Raw genomic sequence first — 14885 nt, 5'->3', positions numbered from 1 at the left:
GTGATCCTGCCCCTTTACTCAGCGCTGGTGAGGCCACACCTGGAGCACTGTGTCCAGTTCTGGGCTCCTCAGTACGTGAGAGATATGGACATACTGGACAGAGGACAACAAAGGGCCATGAAGATGACAAAGGGACTGGAGCATCTCTCCTATAAGAAAAGGCTCGGAGAGCTGGGACTGTTCAGCCTGGAGAAGGGAAGGCTCAGGGGATTTCATCAATCTACATAAACAGCTGAAGGGAGGGTGCAAAGAGGACAGAGCCAGGCTCTTCTCAGTGGTGCCCAGTGACAGGACCAGATGCAATGGGCATGAACAGAAGCACATTTTTCCTCTGAACATCATGAAACACTTTTTTACTGTGAAGGTGACCAAGCACTGGCACAGGTTCCCAGGGGAGGTTTTTGGAGTCTCTGTCCTTTGAGATGTTCAAAAGCCATTTGGACATGGTCCTGGGCAACCAGCTTTAGGCAGGGGGATTGGACAAGATGACTTCCAGGGGCTCCTTCCCACCTCATCCATTTTGTGATTCTGTGACAGCAGGAAGTCAAACTCCTCAACCTCCTTGTAGCAACAGCAGCCCATTTGTCAAATTGTGTTCTTAGTCAATTCTGACACTGGTCAGAGCTAAACTGCCTGAAGAACTGAACAAAGCAAAGATGAACAGTAAATACACAAGCAACATCTGGACGATGGGATGAGGATTTCACACCTATTCACACACACGGACGAAGGGATAATTTTACCTCCTTTACCTACCATGCTGTTCAGCAACCTCTGTTGCCTCAGTGGTTGCCTTTGCAGTGGAGATATCACTTTCCCTTTTCTCCTCTTGGCCATCATGGTGTTCTCTCCTTTGCTTCAGAAGGGACTGCCAGACAGCCACTATGTTGTTCATGTCTGGTAAAAGCTAGAAGCAAAGAGAGTAAACTGTAATAGCTCTCCTGCGGGAGACAAAGGTACTGTGATAAAATAACCACAACCAACCAAGATGATGATTTGCTGCTCTTCACAAAGGTTGTGAAATTATCTTGTATGCATTCAGAAAAATATCTGAAATCAAGTAGTATACTTCCACTTCTGCAGAACTGAAATACGGGAAACAACATTTTATTGAAAAATTTTCCTGTAAAATAATTACATTTGGTTCTTCATCCTCATGGTATATTTACAACTCAAGTGCTACCTTGTCTAGTAACTTGTAAATCTGAATGAACTCTGCTGGCTACAATTTACTTGAACCAGGAGATGAATTTGCTTCTGAGCCTGCTCTTGGAATTCATTTGTAGCACAATAGCTGCCAACGTTACAAATTTGTCTCACAGCAAAATTTTATTTGCATTTCCACCAGCCAGCTTTGTTAGGAAATGTAGTCAACTAGCACACCAGTTATTAACACCTTTTAACCCACAGCCTCTCCTTCTTCCTGCTCAAAGATACCATCTCCTGACTCCCAGGCCACAACTACTTGGGGAGAAAATGCACAGTAGATATCTGCTGCAAAATTACTCATACCCCAGTTTTCTTTCTAATTTGTACCTTGCTGATGGCTTCTCTGTACAGCTGTACAAATTCCTGCATCATTGACAGCGTGTAGATTTCTGACTTCTGCCAGGTTTCTTCATTCAAACAGTACTCAATATTCTTCAAGGCTCTTCTCAGAACCACTGATACAAGTGACAGTATGCTGTGCTTCACTACTGTGCTGGGTAACTGAAAGAAGGATGTTGAATTAATGATATTTCACTGTTTTCTCTTACGCTTTGCACACAATCTGTACTCTGAATATATGGTAAAATTTGTCAATGAATTAACTAATTCATTAATTACTTCCTAAACTTTGGCTTGCAGGAAAGAATCTGTAGGTTTTCAGATTCCCAGACTAAACCACCAGTAAATATTGGCAGAGTTGGTGCTTGTGAATGGCTCTTGGAAACATTATCAATGACTTTTAATTATTTTCCAGTCCTTCCCCAAACCAGCTTTATGCTGGGACAGACAATATAAAATATATGTAATTAACCAACTTAAGAAATTTCTTGGATGATCCCACACTTAAATCAAACAGTATTAACAGAAAATTCCACTGAAATACTATAGGCTGCTCTTACATTTAGTCCTTGGGTAAACATTATCTTATTGCACACTGCAGGGACTGTCGTTACCATCACCATAGAAAGCAACCTGGGAAGAGGAATAAGCTCCGAAGTCTTAAAAGAACTGGAAATCTCTGGTTGAGCATCATAGATCTGGAATTAAAATAACAATTTAATCGACACTGATATAGTTCTGGAGATAAAAGCTTCTTCTGGGGAGCATTTTACAGAAGGGCTTGGACTTGTCAAAAGTATTGACAGCACTAAGTATCAATATATATTCAGAAATGCTACAGAGCATCCCCCAGACTTCTGTTCAACTAAGTGAAACATCTGTATGAGACCTGTACCCTTGCTAAAGGCCACTCCTTTTCAACAAAGAGATCACAGACCCTACTTGCCCATTTTAAGCTGAAGCAAAGAGTCAGAGGAACACTCGGAAAGGACCAAAGGTTTTTCTAACTGAGCTTCAATGTTATTGCATCTCAAAAAATGAATCTTTAATGTGACGTTTCCCACTGCTTCTTATGCCAATTCATTCCTTCTTTCCTGGTTTAGTTAAATGTTTATACTGCCTCCTGTTCCAAGGATGGCTTTTCACCAAATGACCTCCCAACTCACTCTATGTCCACACGTTTTAAAGCAGCTGTGGCTCTGAGCCACGGCTCATTTTCCTCAGCACCCACAGAAAACAGGATGCCATCTTTTGCCCTCCATTTACCATCTTCGACATTTAAGAGCATCCTGCTGCTTCTTTCCTAACATACCTACAGTAATTGATGGCATTATTGCAGAACCATTAAGTCCTTCCTGTTTAGCTCACTGAAACCTCCTAAAACCACCTAACTTCCCCACTGCTGGACTGGCTTGTTTTTAAAATAATTATTTATGAAATGTTGTGCCTGTCTGCTTTTTAGTGACTTTAATATTACAGCTGTGAACACAATACACCTTTAGACATGTAAGTTTCCTCTGACACAGGACAGCTGCTTCTGAAACAAAAGCAAAAAACCCACTCCCTGATCCTCAGCTCAGTTCCTCTGAAATCACTGAAATCCTCTTCCTTGTCACAAGGAAGACTTCGGCTAAGATGATGAATTCAGAGTTTGTTTATAACTAACATGGTCACACCACAGGCTGGCTGGGCTCTGTACTGCACAGTACCCAAACTGTAATAAATTTTACAAAGGAATAGCATTATAATATCTATCTGCAATAAAAACAATCAAAGGCAAGCTTGCCAATCTACTACCAAGTTCCTCGGCTTAGTAACTTTTCTGTAGATCAGGAATATTTGACTGTACCATCTCTCCTGTTACAATTTTGTGTAACTCTGCACTACTGTTTAACAAAAACTACTTCAAATTCCGGAGGAAAAAAGAGTATTTGGATTGCGTATTTCCAGGGAGAGGTGGTGTGCATCATCCATACTCTTACCTTTTTTACTAACTTCATATTGTCCATCCAAGCTGACTTTAGTCTAGGAACAAAGGAATACTGGGTCTCCTTAAAGTATCTATTCAATAAATCTGGGCATACTTTAAGAATATTCACCACAAGATCAGCGACCATTTCATCTTCTGTTGCAGTTTTTAAACCAAGCAGAAAGCGCAGAAGCACCACATTTCCTCCCCTATTGAAGACAAAAAATTACTTTAAAAAATAAATCCCTGTTTCAATACTTTGCATGTGATGCTAACTCTGCAAGTCCTATAACTGTTGCTGGGTTAAATTCAAGGCAAGACATCTCACACTGCTGAAATAATTTCTGAGTTTATCCTCAGAGAAGTAAGAACTGAATTTACCTCCAAGTTTTCTCCACAACAAACAGTAATTACTTTTAATGAAAACTACAGTGTTTCAAAAATATCCTAACCTAACTTCACAAAGCTAAAAATGTAGAATTAAAACTTCATATTAAACCTGGGAGTATTTTCTGCAGTCTTTCAGTCCCTTTTTGTTGTTTAAGTTTTCTTCTATATGTCCCTAAACAAAGTGAGAATACCGCAGATACCAGATGAATACCTGTTAAAATTCTGCTCAAAGGAAGAAACAACCTGCTCTAGCACCACTCTCTACTCCAGTATGCAGAGGTAGAAGGAGATCCAATAGTTTGACCGTGGGAAGTTAGAACCAAAAAACCAACAGAAACCCTCAAAGTGTTTACTTTTGCTGCCACAGAAGTGAGAGAGAGGGAAGCAGAATTCAGTACAGTTACTTGCAAGGGCCTGGAAGGGCAGACAAGATAAACAGTGAGGTCTCTCTTGTTCCCAGCACAAAGCACACACACAGTCTCAGCTGTCTGATGACTTACTTGCCAGAAGTTCCAAGACTTGAATCATAGAAAGTTATTCCGTGTTTCAGAGAGCAGCAGAGGTCCATTAAGAAATTATGAACAAGTTCTCGTACCATCACCTTTCCCACCTCTTCAGAACCTTGAGCCACCTATAAAAATCCAAAAAGGAGTAAAAAAGGCATATGATTTTTTGGTATCACAGAAGAAAATCTTAGATCAATTTCACTCTTCCCTAAATCTGATGAAGCTCCTTTTACAGAAATGCTAAAAGACAGTTTGGCTTTTTCTCAGATTAAAAATTTACCCTACCCAGTGGAAGCATAGAAGTCTTTGTACTGCTTTGCATTAGGCTTACAGTCATGCCTCAGATATTCCCACAGTGAAAAGGGGAGAAAAAAGAGATTACATGATTAAGAAAAAGAAAAAAGAAAAAATGTAACCTATTTATGAGAAGATGGCAAAACATCCGCAGTACTAACACACACCCACTAGCTCCGGCCCCGATCCTTGCCTCATCTATGACTTTAGGAATGCAATTTTGTAGACCAGTAGAATCAGTAACAGTTCAGCCCTCAGAAACCCTGCCAACCTCTCAAACAATGCAAACTGAAAAGGCTAGCAACCATCTCGGCAGTTTAGCTCTCATACCAGATCAATGTGTAGGATGGGAATGAGGCACATGGCAAGGACATTGCTCTTGATATATTCTCCTATACAGACACAAATGTGTCCTGGTGATGGATACAGTACTTGCACTCAAAAGCTCCATTTCTCCCTGGTTAGTAAATGTGCACTGCAGTCCTGGAAATCAAGGAGGGGAAACAAACCTCCTTCTCAGCAGCAGAAAGTCAGAGTTTCTTTTTAAGTAGTCTTAGCTTAGCTACTTAGCTATGTTAGCCAATGACAGGACAAGGGGCAATGGGTGCAAGCTGGAACATAGGAGGTTCAATCTGAACATGAGGAAAAACTTTTTTACTGTAAGGGTGACAGAGCACTGGACCAGGCTGCCCAGAGAGGTTGTGGAGTCTCCTTGTCTGGAGACATTCAAAACCCGCCTGGATGCATTTCCGTGTGACCTGGTCTAGGTGATCCTGCTCTGGTAGGGGGGTTGGACTGGATGATCTTTCGAGGTCCCTTCCAACTCCTAATATTCTGTGATTCAGGTACTTAGATCCTTCTTCTTTAGCTCCCAGCTATTCTAACCTTAATGAGCTACGTCAAAACCTGTGGGCTGCAAGAGGGGAGGAAAATAAAAAGGCAGGACTAGGAGTTACAAATAAATAAATTACCAGACCTTTAAATCCCCAGGGCTGACATCAGTAATCCCATTCCACCGGTAAAGTGAAGCAATGTGAATCAACACTTCTGAAGTAAAAAAGCGTACCTTCTGGGTTTTGGTGATATTTTTGTTTTGAACCACCTGAAAACAACAAGAAAAAAAACCAGACAGGTCTTCCATTTACTGCAAGTTATCACGAAATAATGGCAAATTAGCAACACACTTAGTTCTTCTAGTACACACAGAGCTCACTCTACTCACTACAGCAGACAAAAGGTTCTGCCTGCCCTGTTCTTTCAGATGCTTATGCTCCCACATAGATACAGTTGAAGCCACAGGACTCTGCATCAACTTATGCTGAACAGGACAGACTTTCAAGTTCCACTAAAGAGCACAGAATGTATTTAGAGTAGCACAGCCATAGGCTAGGATCATGAAAACCTGCTGGTAGAGATGGTAGAACCTGCTACAAATGAAGTTTGAATAAAAGGCAAAACACAGCAGAGGAAATTCACTTAAGTTCTCCTACTGTTTTCTCTGGTCCTCATTTTTTTTAAATTCTGGTTTTTCTTTCTAAACTGAAGAAGTCATACAGTGTATTAGGTTTCATCAATAACGTAACAGCATATACTGTGTGATTCCCACATGGGAAAAGCTTTATTTAGAAAACAAAGTTTCACGGAGGTTTATTTTACATTTAAATGCTAGCTTTTTTCTTCTTCCTCTTGCAAGGCTATTGCAACAGAACAATGAAAGAATATTTTTGGCTTCAAATTGTCAGCTGTGAAAAGCCTGAGTCTGAGGCAGGCTCTTATGGTTACACTCTAACTCTGAAACTATGTTTTCTTCCTTCTCTCAATAGGTCATACAACAGCTTGAGCAACACTGCTACAGTAATTCAAAACAGAGATTCAAAAATCATAGATACTGTAACTAAAACATGCTTTCAAGCATATTAATGGAAATAAAATAAATCTCTGGTGCAGTTGCTGTACCCACAGCAGCAATAAGCTGGTACATCACAGTGAAACAGGCACTGCTGTGCTCAGAAGCTAAGGAACAACAGAGCACAGGAAAGCCAGCCGAGACTAAACCAACTCTCACACCTTTCAGCAATTCCTGCTTTCAAGTTTTCTGTCTCAACCCTGCTACATCACGAGGTTATTTCTGCCTGCTATGAAAGAATAGCTTTAAAGAGCAGACTTACATCTCCAACAGTACTTTCCGACAGCAGGTGGTATGTACCGTTTCTTTTTCGCAAAAATTTCTCTTAATTTGAGAAGAAAATTTTATAAGACTTCCTTTTTCCTCTACCCACACCAAGGAATACCTTTGATTGAGTTTATCTCCTGCAGCAGAAGCTTTGCCATCCTAACAGTAAGCACGTTCAAAGACCAACTAACCAGGAGCACAGGATGTGGTCTCAACAGAGTACTGCCAAGGCTGGCTGGGAAATGGTACCACACACCCTTCAACTGCAACCAGACAGCTCCTAGAAACCCATTTTAAGTCACAGTCCCCATACTAAAAACACACAAAATCCCTTTTCTCCTAGAAAGGTGACTGTACATCATAACCTAGTTCAGAGCTAACAAACCTAGTCAACTTCAGCTGACCTCCCCATTTTGGCATGAGGCATGTTAACTGAAGGACCAGTCTTGCCGTCACTGGAAGCACAAAAAGAGTCCAGTTCTTTTGACCTTCAGGCTTGGCACTGATGCAATCGCAACCCGTGAAACAACCAGAATCTGTTGGACACCACACACTGAAGATGAGCTGAAATTAGCATCCAAGTTCAAGCTATGCAACAACTTTTTTTAAAAGAGAGCACTGGAAAAGCATAACAAGCTTCAGTCCTGAAACAATAATACGGCCAAGCTATCAACCTTCAACAAATATTATCAGCAATGGGCACACTGATTAACTTTCAGCAACAGCAGCACAGAGCCAACATCTTAAAGAGCTGTACATTTTTTGAAGAATTACTGCAAAACTCTTTCCAGCAGCAAAGAAAACAGAAAACAAGAGACAACACAGTTTCAAGGGCATATCATACCTTAGTTCTCAGCGTGGAAAGCAGAAGATTGACAGTAGAAACTTTGTCTTCCTTTATTTCAGAGCGAAAAATATCTGGAATGAAATCTAAGAAGACATTTCAAATGTTAAGTAAAAATGTGAAAGCTATTTTCACACTCAAATGCTTCAGGGAATTAATACCCATTTCTCTTCAATGTCAGATTATTTACCTTGCTGTTATATTTAAGGATGAACCAAAAGGCTGCAATCAGAGTTCAGAAGGATAATGTGCCTGTAACTAAAGTGATGAACAAATAAGGCTGCCAAACCCACTCTCATCATAACTAGCTAATTTGCCAACCTGGTTATTAACACTTATTGTAACAGGATCTGTCAACTTCAAATATATTTTGGGCCCCAGTATGCTATGCAATATTTAAACTTGAATAAATGCCTATCATTTCCATTGAAGGATTCACAACTGTTTCACCGACTTTTTCTCAAATGCTTGGAGGTAACATCTTCAACCACATGCACCATCTTTTGGCTCACCTGAGCACCCCAAAGCTAGAGAACTTCAGTTTACAGAGAACTTCAGTATCTGGCAGGTGAATGAAAGTCAGCTGTGTTGGCTGGGTCTAGGTGTGCACAGCCATTCCCTGATCAGAAAGGACCGAACAACTGCGAGCAGTTAAAGGAAATCAGCAGCAACACAGAAGAAATGGATTGCTGCTAGCTAATGACTTTTTAAATTTTTTTTTTAGTATTTCTATCTATATACTTCCTGAATTCTTTCATAGCCTTACCGAGGGTTGCAATTCAAAACGTGAGCAACATCAGCAGTAGATTCCAGGCCACTAAAGTCAACTGAAGTTTTACATTATCTACAGCACATATGGGACCAAGTGTATGTGTGATTCAACTTTCTGGATCCTATTCTTGGTCAGTTCAGTTTCATTCCCTCCTTTAAGAGTCAGGGACGTAACATACTCCAGAACTGCACTCCCATGTAATGCCTCCATAAGGGATGCAATGGACATTACACTGGTCTCCTGAATCATTGACAAAAAGCAGTCTGATTGGGTACACAACAGTTGTCCTGCATGAGGACGGAAAGGATACTAAAGTATGCAGTGTTTAACACTTTTCAAGAAAAAATAATGCAACATATCCACTATTACTGGCTGGAGGCCATGAAGTTTTTTTCTGGTTATTGAATATATGGTCTCAAAGTTATGTTAGTTACCCTTTTTACATCTGTGTCACCAAAGGCTTCCTATTTTTGCAGGGTTTTTGCAGGTGGCAAACACTACTCTTAAGCAGAAGAGGCACTCACTAGAATACTAAAGAAGTTAAAAGCTTTTCAGGTAATAAGATTAAAAATATATATTTTGTATCTTATTAGTGTTGTTTAACTGCTTCACATTTTCAATTAGCTCATATTTATTATCATCTAGAAAAGACTCTGCCTTAAAAGGAAAAAATTACAAGCAATTGCGAAGTACCTTTTAATTCCAGCACTTGTGCCAAAATTGCATTGTCACCAGCAATTAAAAAGGAGAGAGCAAACTGAATATACCCCATACGCACGTCAGGTCTGCCCTAAAAAAGACAAAAGGCACTGTCAGCACGCAGACTGTACACAACTGCAAAATCAATAGTGCAACAACTGATTATCATTATAAGTACTATAAACAGCTAAATTAAACGACTTCTATACACATGTTGTATACAGCCATACACATTTATCTATATGCAATACACCCACAGTATATTCATTTGAAAAACTTCTTGTGTTAAGCAGATCACAGTCTGCTAAAGTTAACAACAAAAAGGAAGGTGTCCTAGTTTACATATTTTCCAATTCTCAGTAGAAGAGATAGGTCATAGATAAAAAAGATGAAAATGTTAACAGTAGTTTCATGCCAAACCCTTGTACACACATCACCAAACTTCCTCACTTCGGCACCACTTGGTACAATAGTGAATTCACAGAAATACTCAAGAACGGTAACAACAGCAGTGCTGCTGCAACTTCTCACGACACAGCATCCAGAGCAGTGACAGCCTTAGGGACTGCTGCTGCTGCCGCTCATTGCCACCTTTGAGCTGCAGTGCTTTACACACACCCCTCAGCTATCACAGCTGCTCATGCAGCTACCCCGGGTCATGCAACTGCAACTGGCTAATGAAAAGTCTCTTAAAAACAGCGGCTAATATGTTCTAAAACTACAGATACAGGCACAGTGGGAGTAGTGAAAGTTTTGCCTAGGAAAGGATCATAGGATATGAACAGGATTTATAATTTTTTGAAGCTTACTGTGTAAAATTAAGTTGCATGTAAAAATGCCTGAAAGAAGATACTGACTAGGCTAAACATAAGGCAGAAGTGACTCATTAAAGGGTTGAAAAAAGAAATAAAGAGAATGAAATGAGATTTTGCTGTAAGCTTTGGGCCTGATATTTTGTATTAAAAATTCACCTCTGATAGCCAGTTGTGAAATAATAATGTCCCTGAAAGGTGACCAAGAGTAAGAGCTTAAATCCATTTCTGGAAACTGTTTTCCTTGTACCTTACTTGCATACCTAATAAGCTTGCAGTCAAAAGACTACCTACATCCAAGCATTTTAATTTAAGGGGTGGAAGTATTCCTAAAGAGAACTTCTGCAGTAAGGTTAAAAACCACGAAATCTGACATTCCCAAAACTGTATATATATAAAGCAATCAGGTATAAGGAAAAAAAACCACACACATGCCTTTTTCTCCAAAACCCTTTTACAGACTCATTTGTCACCACAGATGGCACAAACCCAACACAAATGTACACATTTATTCTGCAAGTCATCTTTAAAAACTAGAAACAATCTATCAGCACTGAAAATAATATTGCATTTATTATACACTTATATTTGGAATGAAATATAAATATTCTTGTTCTGAAACACTGGTTTCAGTGATTATTTTTAGCAAACGGAGAGAAAACAAGAAATAAAGTTCCTTTTGGAAAAAGTGGAATGACTTTTCCTGCTCACTCGCATATCCTCCTTAAGGATTTCTGCCAAGAGATTGTTTAAAACCTTCTAGTTATATTTTCAAATGCAATTACTCTGACTGTACTTGTACTGGGTAAAATCCTCTCTCCATACCTACAACTGCAGAACCTCCATTTATTTCAGTGAGACCAAACTGCAATTCATGCATCGGAAAAAAGACTGAGCTCTTCCCAAACACACCACTGAATAGTTTTCAGAAGTTTACCATCACTTTCACTCCATTTTAGACATTATGAGGGTAGCCCACAGAAACTATATATTTATAGTTCACCACAGCTCATTAGAAACAGACAAGGTACTCTGATGTTTTGCAGTAAATTCTACAAAGCGGCGAAAAAACAAGGTTAACCTGAGGAGCTCTGCATCCTGACCAGATGAGAAAGACCAGGACAGGATGGAAAATGAAGAAAGCTGTATCCCAAGACTGCAGGCCCACTCTCCCACTACAGCAGATACTCAGAAACATCCCCTGGGGACTTCCTGTGTAAGTAGATGGGAAGCTCTCGCCCCATAGATCAGTGCCAATTAGAAACAATCAAGAAGCATTTCAGCCTGACACAGGACAGGAAGTTCTGGCAGATGAAAACACAGCAAAGAGACTTTGGCAACAGCTTAGTTTAAACTGCTTGGCAGGAGAAAACTGATGGAGCCATGGCGTAGCATTTCATAGCACACAGAATACTGTGTCCAGTTCTGGGCCCCTCAGTTCAAGAAGGACAGAGAACTGCTGGAGAGAGTCCAGCGTAGGGCTACAAAGATGATCAAGGGAGTGGAGCATCTCCCTTATGAGGAGCGGCTGAGGGAGCTGGGTCTCTTTAGTTTGGAGAAGAGGAGACTGAGGGGAGACCTCATTCATGTTTATAAATATTCAAAGGGTGAGTGTCACGAGGATGGAGCCAGGCTCTTCTCGGTGACAAACAATGATAAGACAAGGGGTAACAGACACAAACTGGAACACAGGAGGTTCCGCTTAAATTTGAGCAGAAACTTCTTCTCAGTGAGGGTGACAGAGCACTGGAACAGGCCGCCCAGAGAGGTTGTGGAGTCTCCTTCTCTGGAGACATTCAAAACCCGCCTGGACGCCTTCCTGTGTAACTTCATCTAGGTGTTCCTGCTCCGGCAGGGGGATTGGACTGGATGATCTTTTGAGGTCCCTTCCAATCCCTAACGTTCTGTGATTCTGTGACACAGCAGCTTAATTTACCTTCTTACATCTTTTCTTCAATAATCCGGGGAGAAACTTATTATTGAAATCAAAATGGCTATACACATCCCTCGCTGAATCTGGCCCCTGAGCCACCATTGCTGACAAGAGGGTAAGGCACACTCGGCTCAACCTAAAAGGAGATGTAGAGGAAAACCTGCAGGTTATTTACAGGATGACAGTTACGCAAACAACCAAAATGAGATATTAAAATTTAAAAAACACCTTTTTCCTGTAAAATAAATTATCTCACTCCACCTCCAACATCCACCCAAGTCTTCAAAAGTTTCCAGTGTAACCAACCATTTTAACAACCATCACAATAGAGATCTAGGCCAAACACACGTTATTCTACTATTTGCAAAAAACTTTGATCTTCTTTGTGAACAGCCCATTTCTACAAGGATATTTCTTGGACAGAGCCCCTCAGGAATTTCAAGATTTATTTACAATATATCTATCCACCCATATTTGTGATTTTATGTACAGTTAAAATGCTTGTTGAAATTAGATCAACTGAGTGGTGCAGAAAGTGTGGTTGTGTCTTATGAACTGGAAAGCAGAAAATGCTTTTCTAATTCTGGTCTGTCCAAATACCAAAAGACAAGTCATTGGCCTTGAAAAACTGATCTGCAGTCTCTGTTTTTTCTCTCCCTTCCACTTCCTCCCAGGTTTGTATCAAAAAGTCTCAGCCACTTGGAACTTCTCTCACCCTGTCCACAAAGCAGGCAAAATGGTTGTTTAGACTGGACTAGATATGCTTCAATCAACCTAAAATGGTCTTAGATTTAAGAAACAGGAAAAGTTACAGAGGAAAAGCCAGTCTGAAAGAAAAAATAATATTATAAACATGGAAATCTGACTACAAAAAATACAGGGAAATAAAACAACCAAGAGCAGCTCTTTTTGCCCTCACAAGATAGATTGTTCCTCCATGTTCCATGCAGTGTATTTCACCTCACAAACCAAGTACCATTAAATAATAGGACTCAGGATATTATCTACTTTACCTTTCATTAGGATAGGCACAACGGATAAAAACTACAGCCTTGGGAAACCATATAACATTAGATTGTGTATTATATCAGAGCTTCCACCTTGCAAGGACTTCCACATGCAATTATTTTATAAAAGGCGGAAAAGTATCATTAAATAATGGTAGATTATTAGCAGTAAGTCAAGCTGAATTTTGCAACATCTTGTACACATGTGCAAGATCTAGACAGCCCCTCAGGATCAATTCAGAGCAACTGATAGAGATTCTCTGCAAAGACTTACCTGTGATTTTCAGTATACAAAGCCGCATAGACCAATCTCATGTAGGAATGAATCAACTTTTTGACTATGTTCATTCCCACAACAGAAAAATGGGAAAGGTCACTGGCTGTCCTCAGTAAAATGGCTTCAAGAGCTTGAAAGATTAATAGCATCTGTAAGATACAGAAATATGTTAGTATCTGCCAATATCAGGTACGGCCTGAAATTATTACCTGAGTGAACAGTAGCAAACACTACTAAAAAAAGAGTAACTCCCACCACAAGAGGAAACCTTCCACATATGAAGGCAAAGCTAACTCCTGAATTCTCTCCCAGATTAATGCTTCCTCTTCTAAAGGATTGGTTTTGAAAGTGTGTATCTTCAAGTAAGCCCCTGTGGAGATACTATATGAAAGACTAGAGAACCACAGGAGGTCAGCTGACTCCTCTTTTTTTGCAGCTGGCAAACTCATGAAATTCAGTAGTAGGCAGGGACAAACTCTGTTGGAAGCCCAAGCCACAGTGCTGACTGAAGGCCTGGACAAATAAACTGAATATAAAAAAGGGTCCTCCCTCATGCATGAATTGAGATCTACATGCATGATTTATCTGTGTACACACAGCAGCCACTTCTGGGGATGCAAACACGGACTGCAGTGCAAATCTCAGCACAGACTGATGGATCTTGAACGCCCTTTTCCAGCTGGAGGCCAAGGCATAGGACTAACAAACCAACCCTTTAAGGACATCTGCTAATAAGTGCACAGTGAAATGTGCTGGAGAAAACCATCTGAGTTGCTCCAGCCTTGCAGTTAACTCCCAGATTAATCCAGAGTCCACAAAGCACTGGGACTGTATTCATGACAAGCACGAGCCTCTACTGGTAAAAGGATCTTGAAGAAAGCATGTCGCTGAACATGACACAGGTCGTCATTACACAGACAAAAATGACAGTCTAAGGCAAAGACCAACAAGTGGAGGTTAAAAAGAACACTATCCAATTTTACGCTGTAAGCATATGTAAGTTAATAATGCTGCCACAGTATTCACAATTAAAAGAGTATTTCTAATCCTTTAGCTCATTCATCATATTCTGATGAGGAAAAACTGTATACAGCTCAGATGACAAAAATGAGCTCAACTTTACCAGTGGCTTCCTAGAAATCTCTCCCAGCCAGGACACACGTTGCCAGTCACTAAACCACAACATTCACGGCCAACTTACCTCACTTTCGGGCTTCCTTTCTCCATCCAAAAGTTTGAATATCTCAGAGCACTCCATGGAAATTTTCACGTATCCCTCCACGACATCGTACACTCCAGGCAACGGCAGCGTCTTCGCGACGGAGATGAAGGTCTCCAGACCTGCAGTGCCAATGTCACCCGTGGGGGACCAGGGCCCCGAGGGTGACATGCTACGAGCATGGATCCCCAAAACATGGGGACTGCGGCGGGCCCACGCCGCATGGCGCCACATGCTCACCGTGCAGTTAACAGCAATTATCATCACCACCGGCGTCATGAGCATCGCCACAGCGCGGCTCTGGGGACAGGAGGTGTCCCCGGTCTGCCCTACTGCCCCGGCGGAGCACGCCTTTACTTCATGATCGCACCGTACCGCCCGGCCTGCCGGCCGCCCGCCCCCCGCCCGGCCCGGTCCCCTCACCCTTCCCGGCGGTGGCAGG

The 14885-nt window shown here is 41.0% G+C and overlaps 1 protein-coding gene across 1 annotated transcript in view; it reads right to left on the bottom strand.

The window, feature by feature from the left end:
• The window catches only part of URB1 (URB1 ribosome biogenesis 1 homolog (S. cerevisiae)), a gene marked incomplete at its 5' end in the record, with an annotated part of 51776 nt that extends 36891 nt beyond the window's left edge, over positions 1-14885 (bottom strand). The window contains 12 exons of the mRNA XM_010183217.1: positions 757-907; positions 1537-1710; positions 2109-2246; positions 3531-3726; positions 4408-4538; positions 5684-5809; positions 7725-7810; positions 9190-9286; positions 11944-12076; positions 13222-13373; positions 14426-14565; positions 14867-14885. Coding sequence (XP_010181519.1) covers positions 757-907; positions 1537-1710; positions 2109-2246; positions 3531-3726; positions 4408-4538; positions 5684-5809; positions 7725-7810; positions 9190-9286; positions 11944-12076; positions 13222-13373; positions 14426-14565; positions 14867-14885 — 1543 coding nt within the window. The remainder of the gene's footprint in view (positions 1-756; positions 908-1536; positions 1711-2108; positions 2247-3530; positions 3727-4407; positions 4539-5683; positions 5810-7724; positions 7811-9189; positions 9287-11943; positions 12077-13221; positions 13374-14425; positions 14566-14866) is intronic.

The sequence above is a fragment of the Mesitornis unicolor genome, unplaced genomic scaffold (assembly GCF_000695765.1).
Source record: "Mesitornis unicolor isolate BGI_N332 unplaced genomic scaffold, ASM69576v1 scaffold11684, whole genome shotgun sequence".
Taxonomy (NCBI): domain Eukaryota; kingdom Metazoa; phylum Chordata; class Aves; order Mesitornithiformes; family Mesitornithidae; genus Mesitornis; species Mesitornis unicolor.
This window is presented reverse-complemented; position numbering and strand designations above follow the sequence as displayed.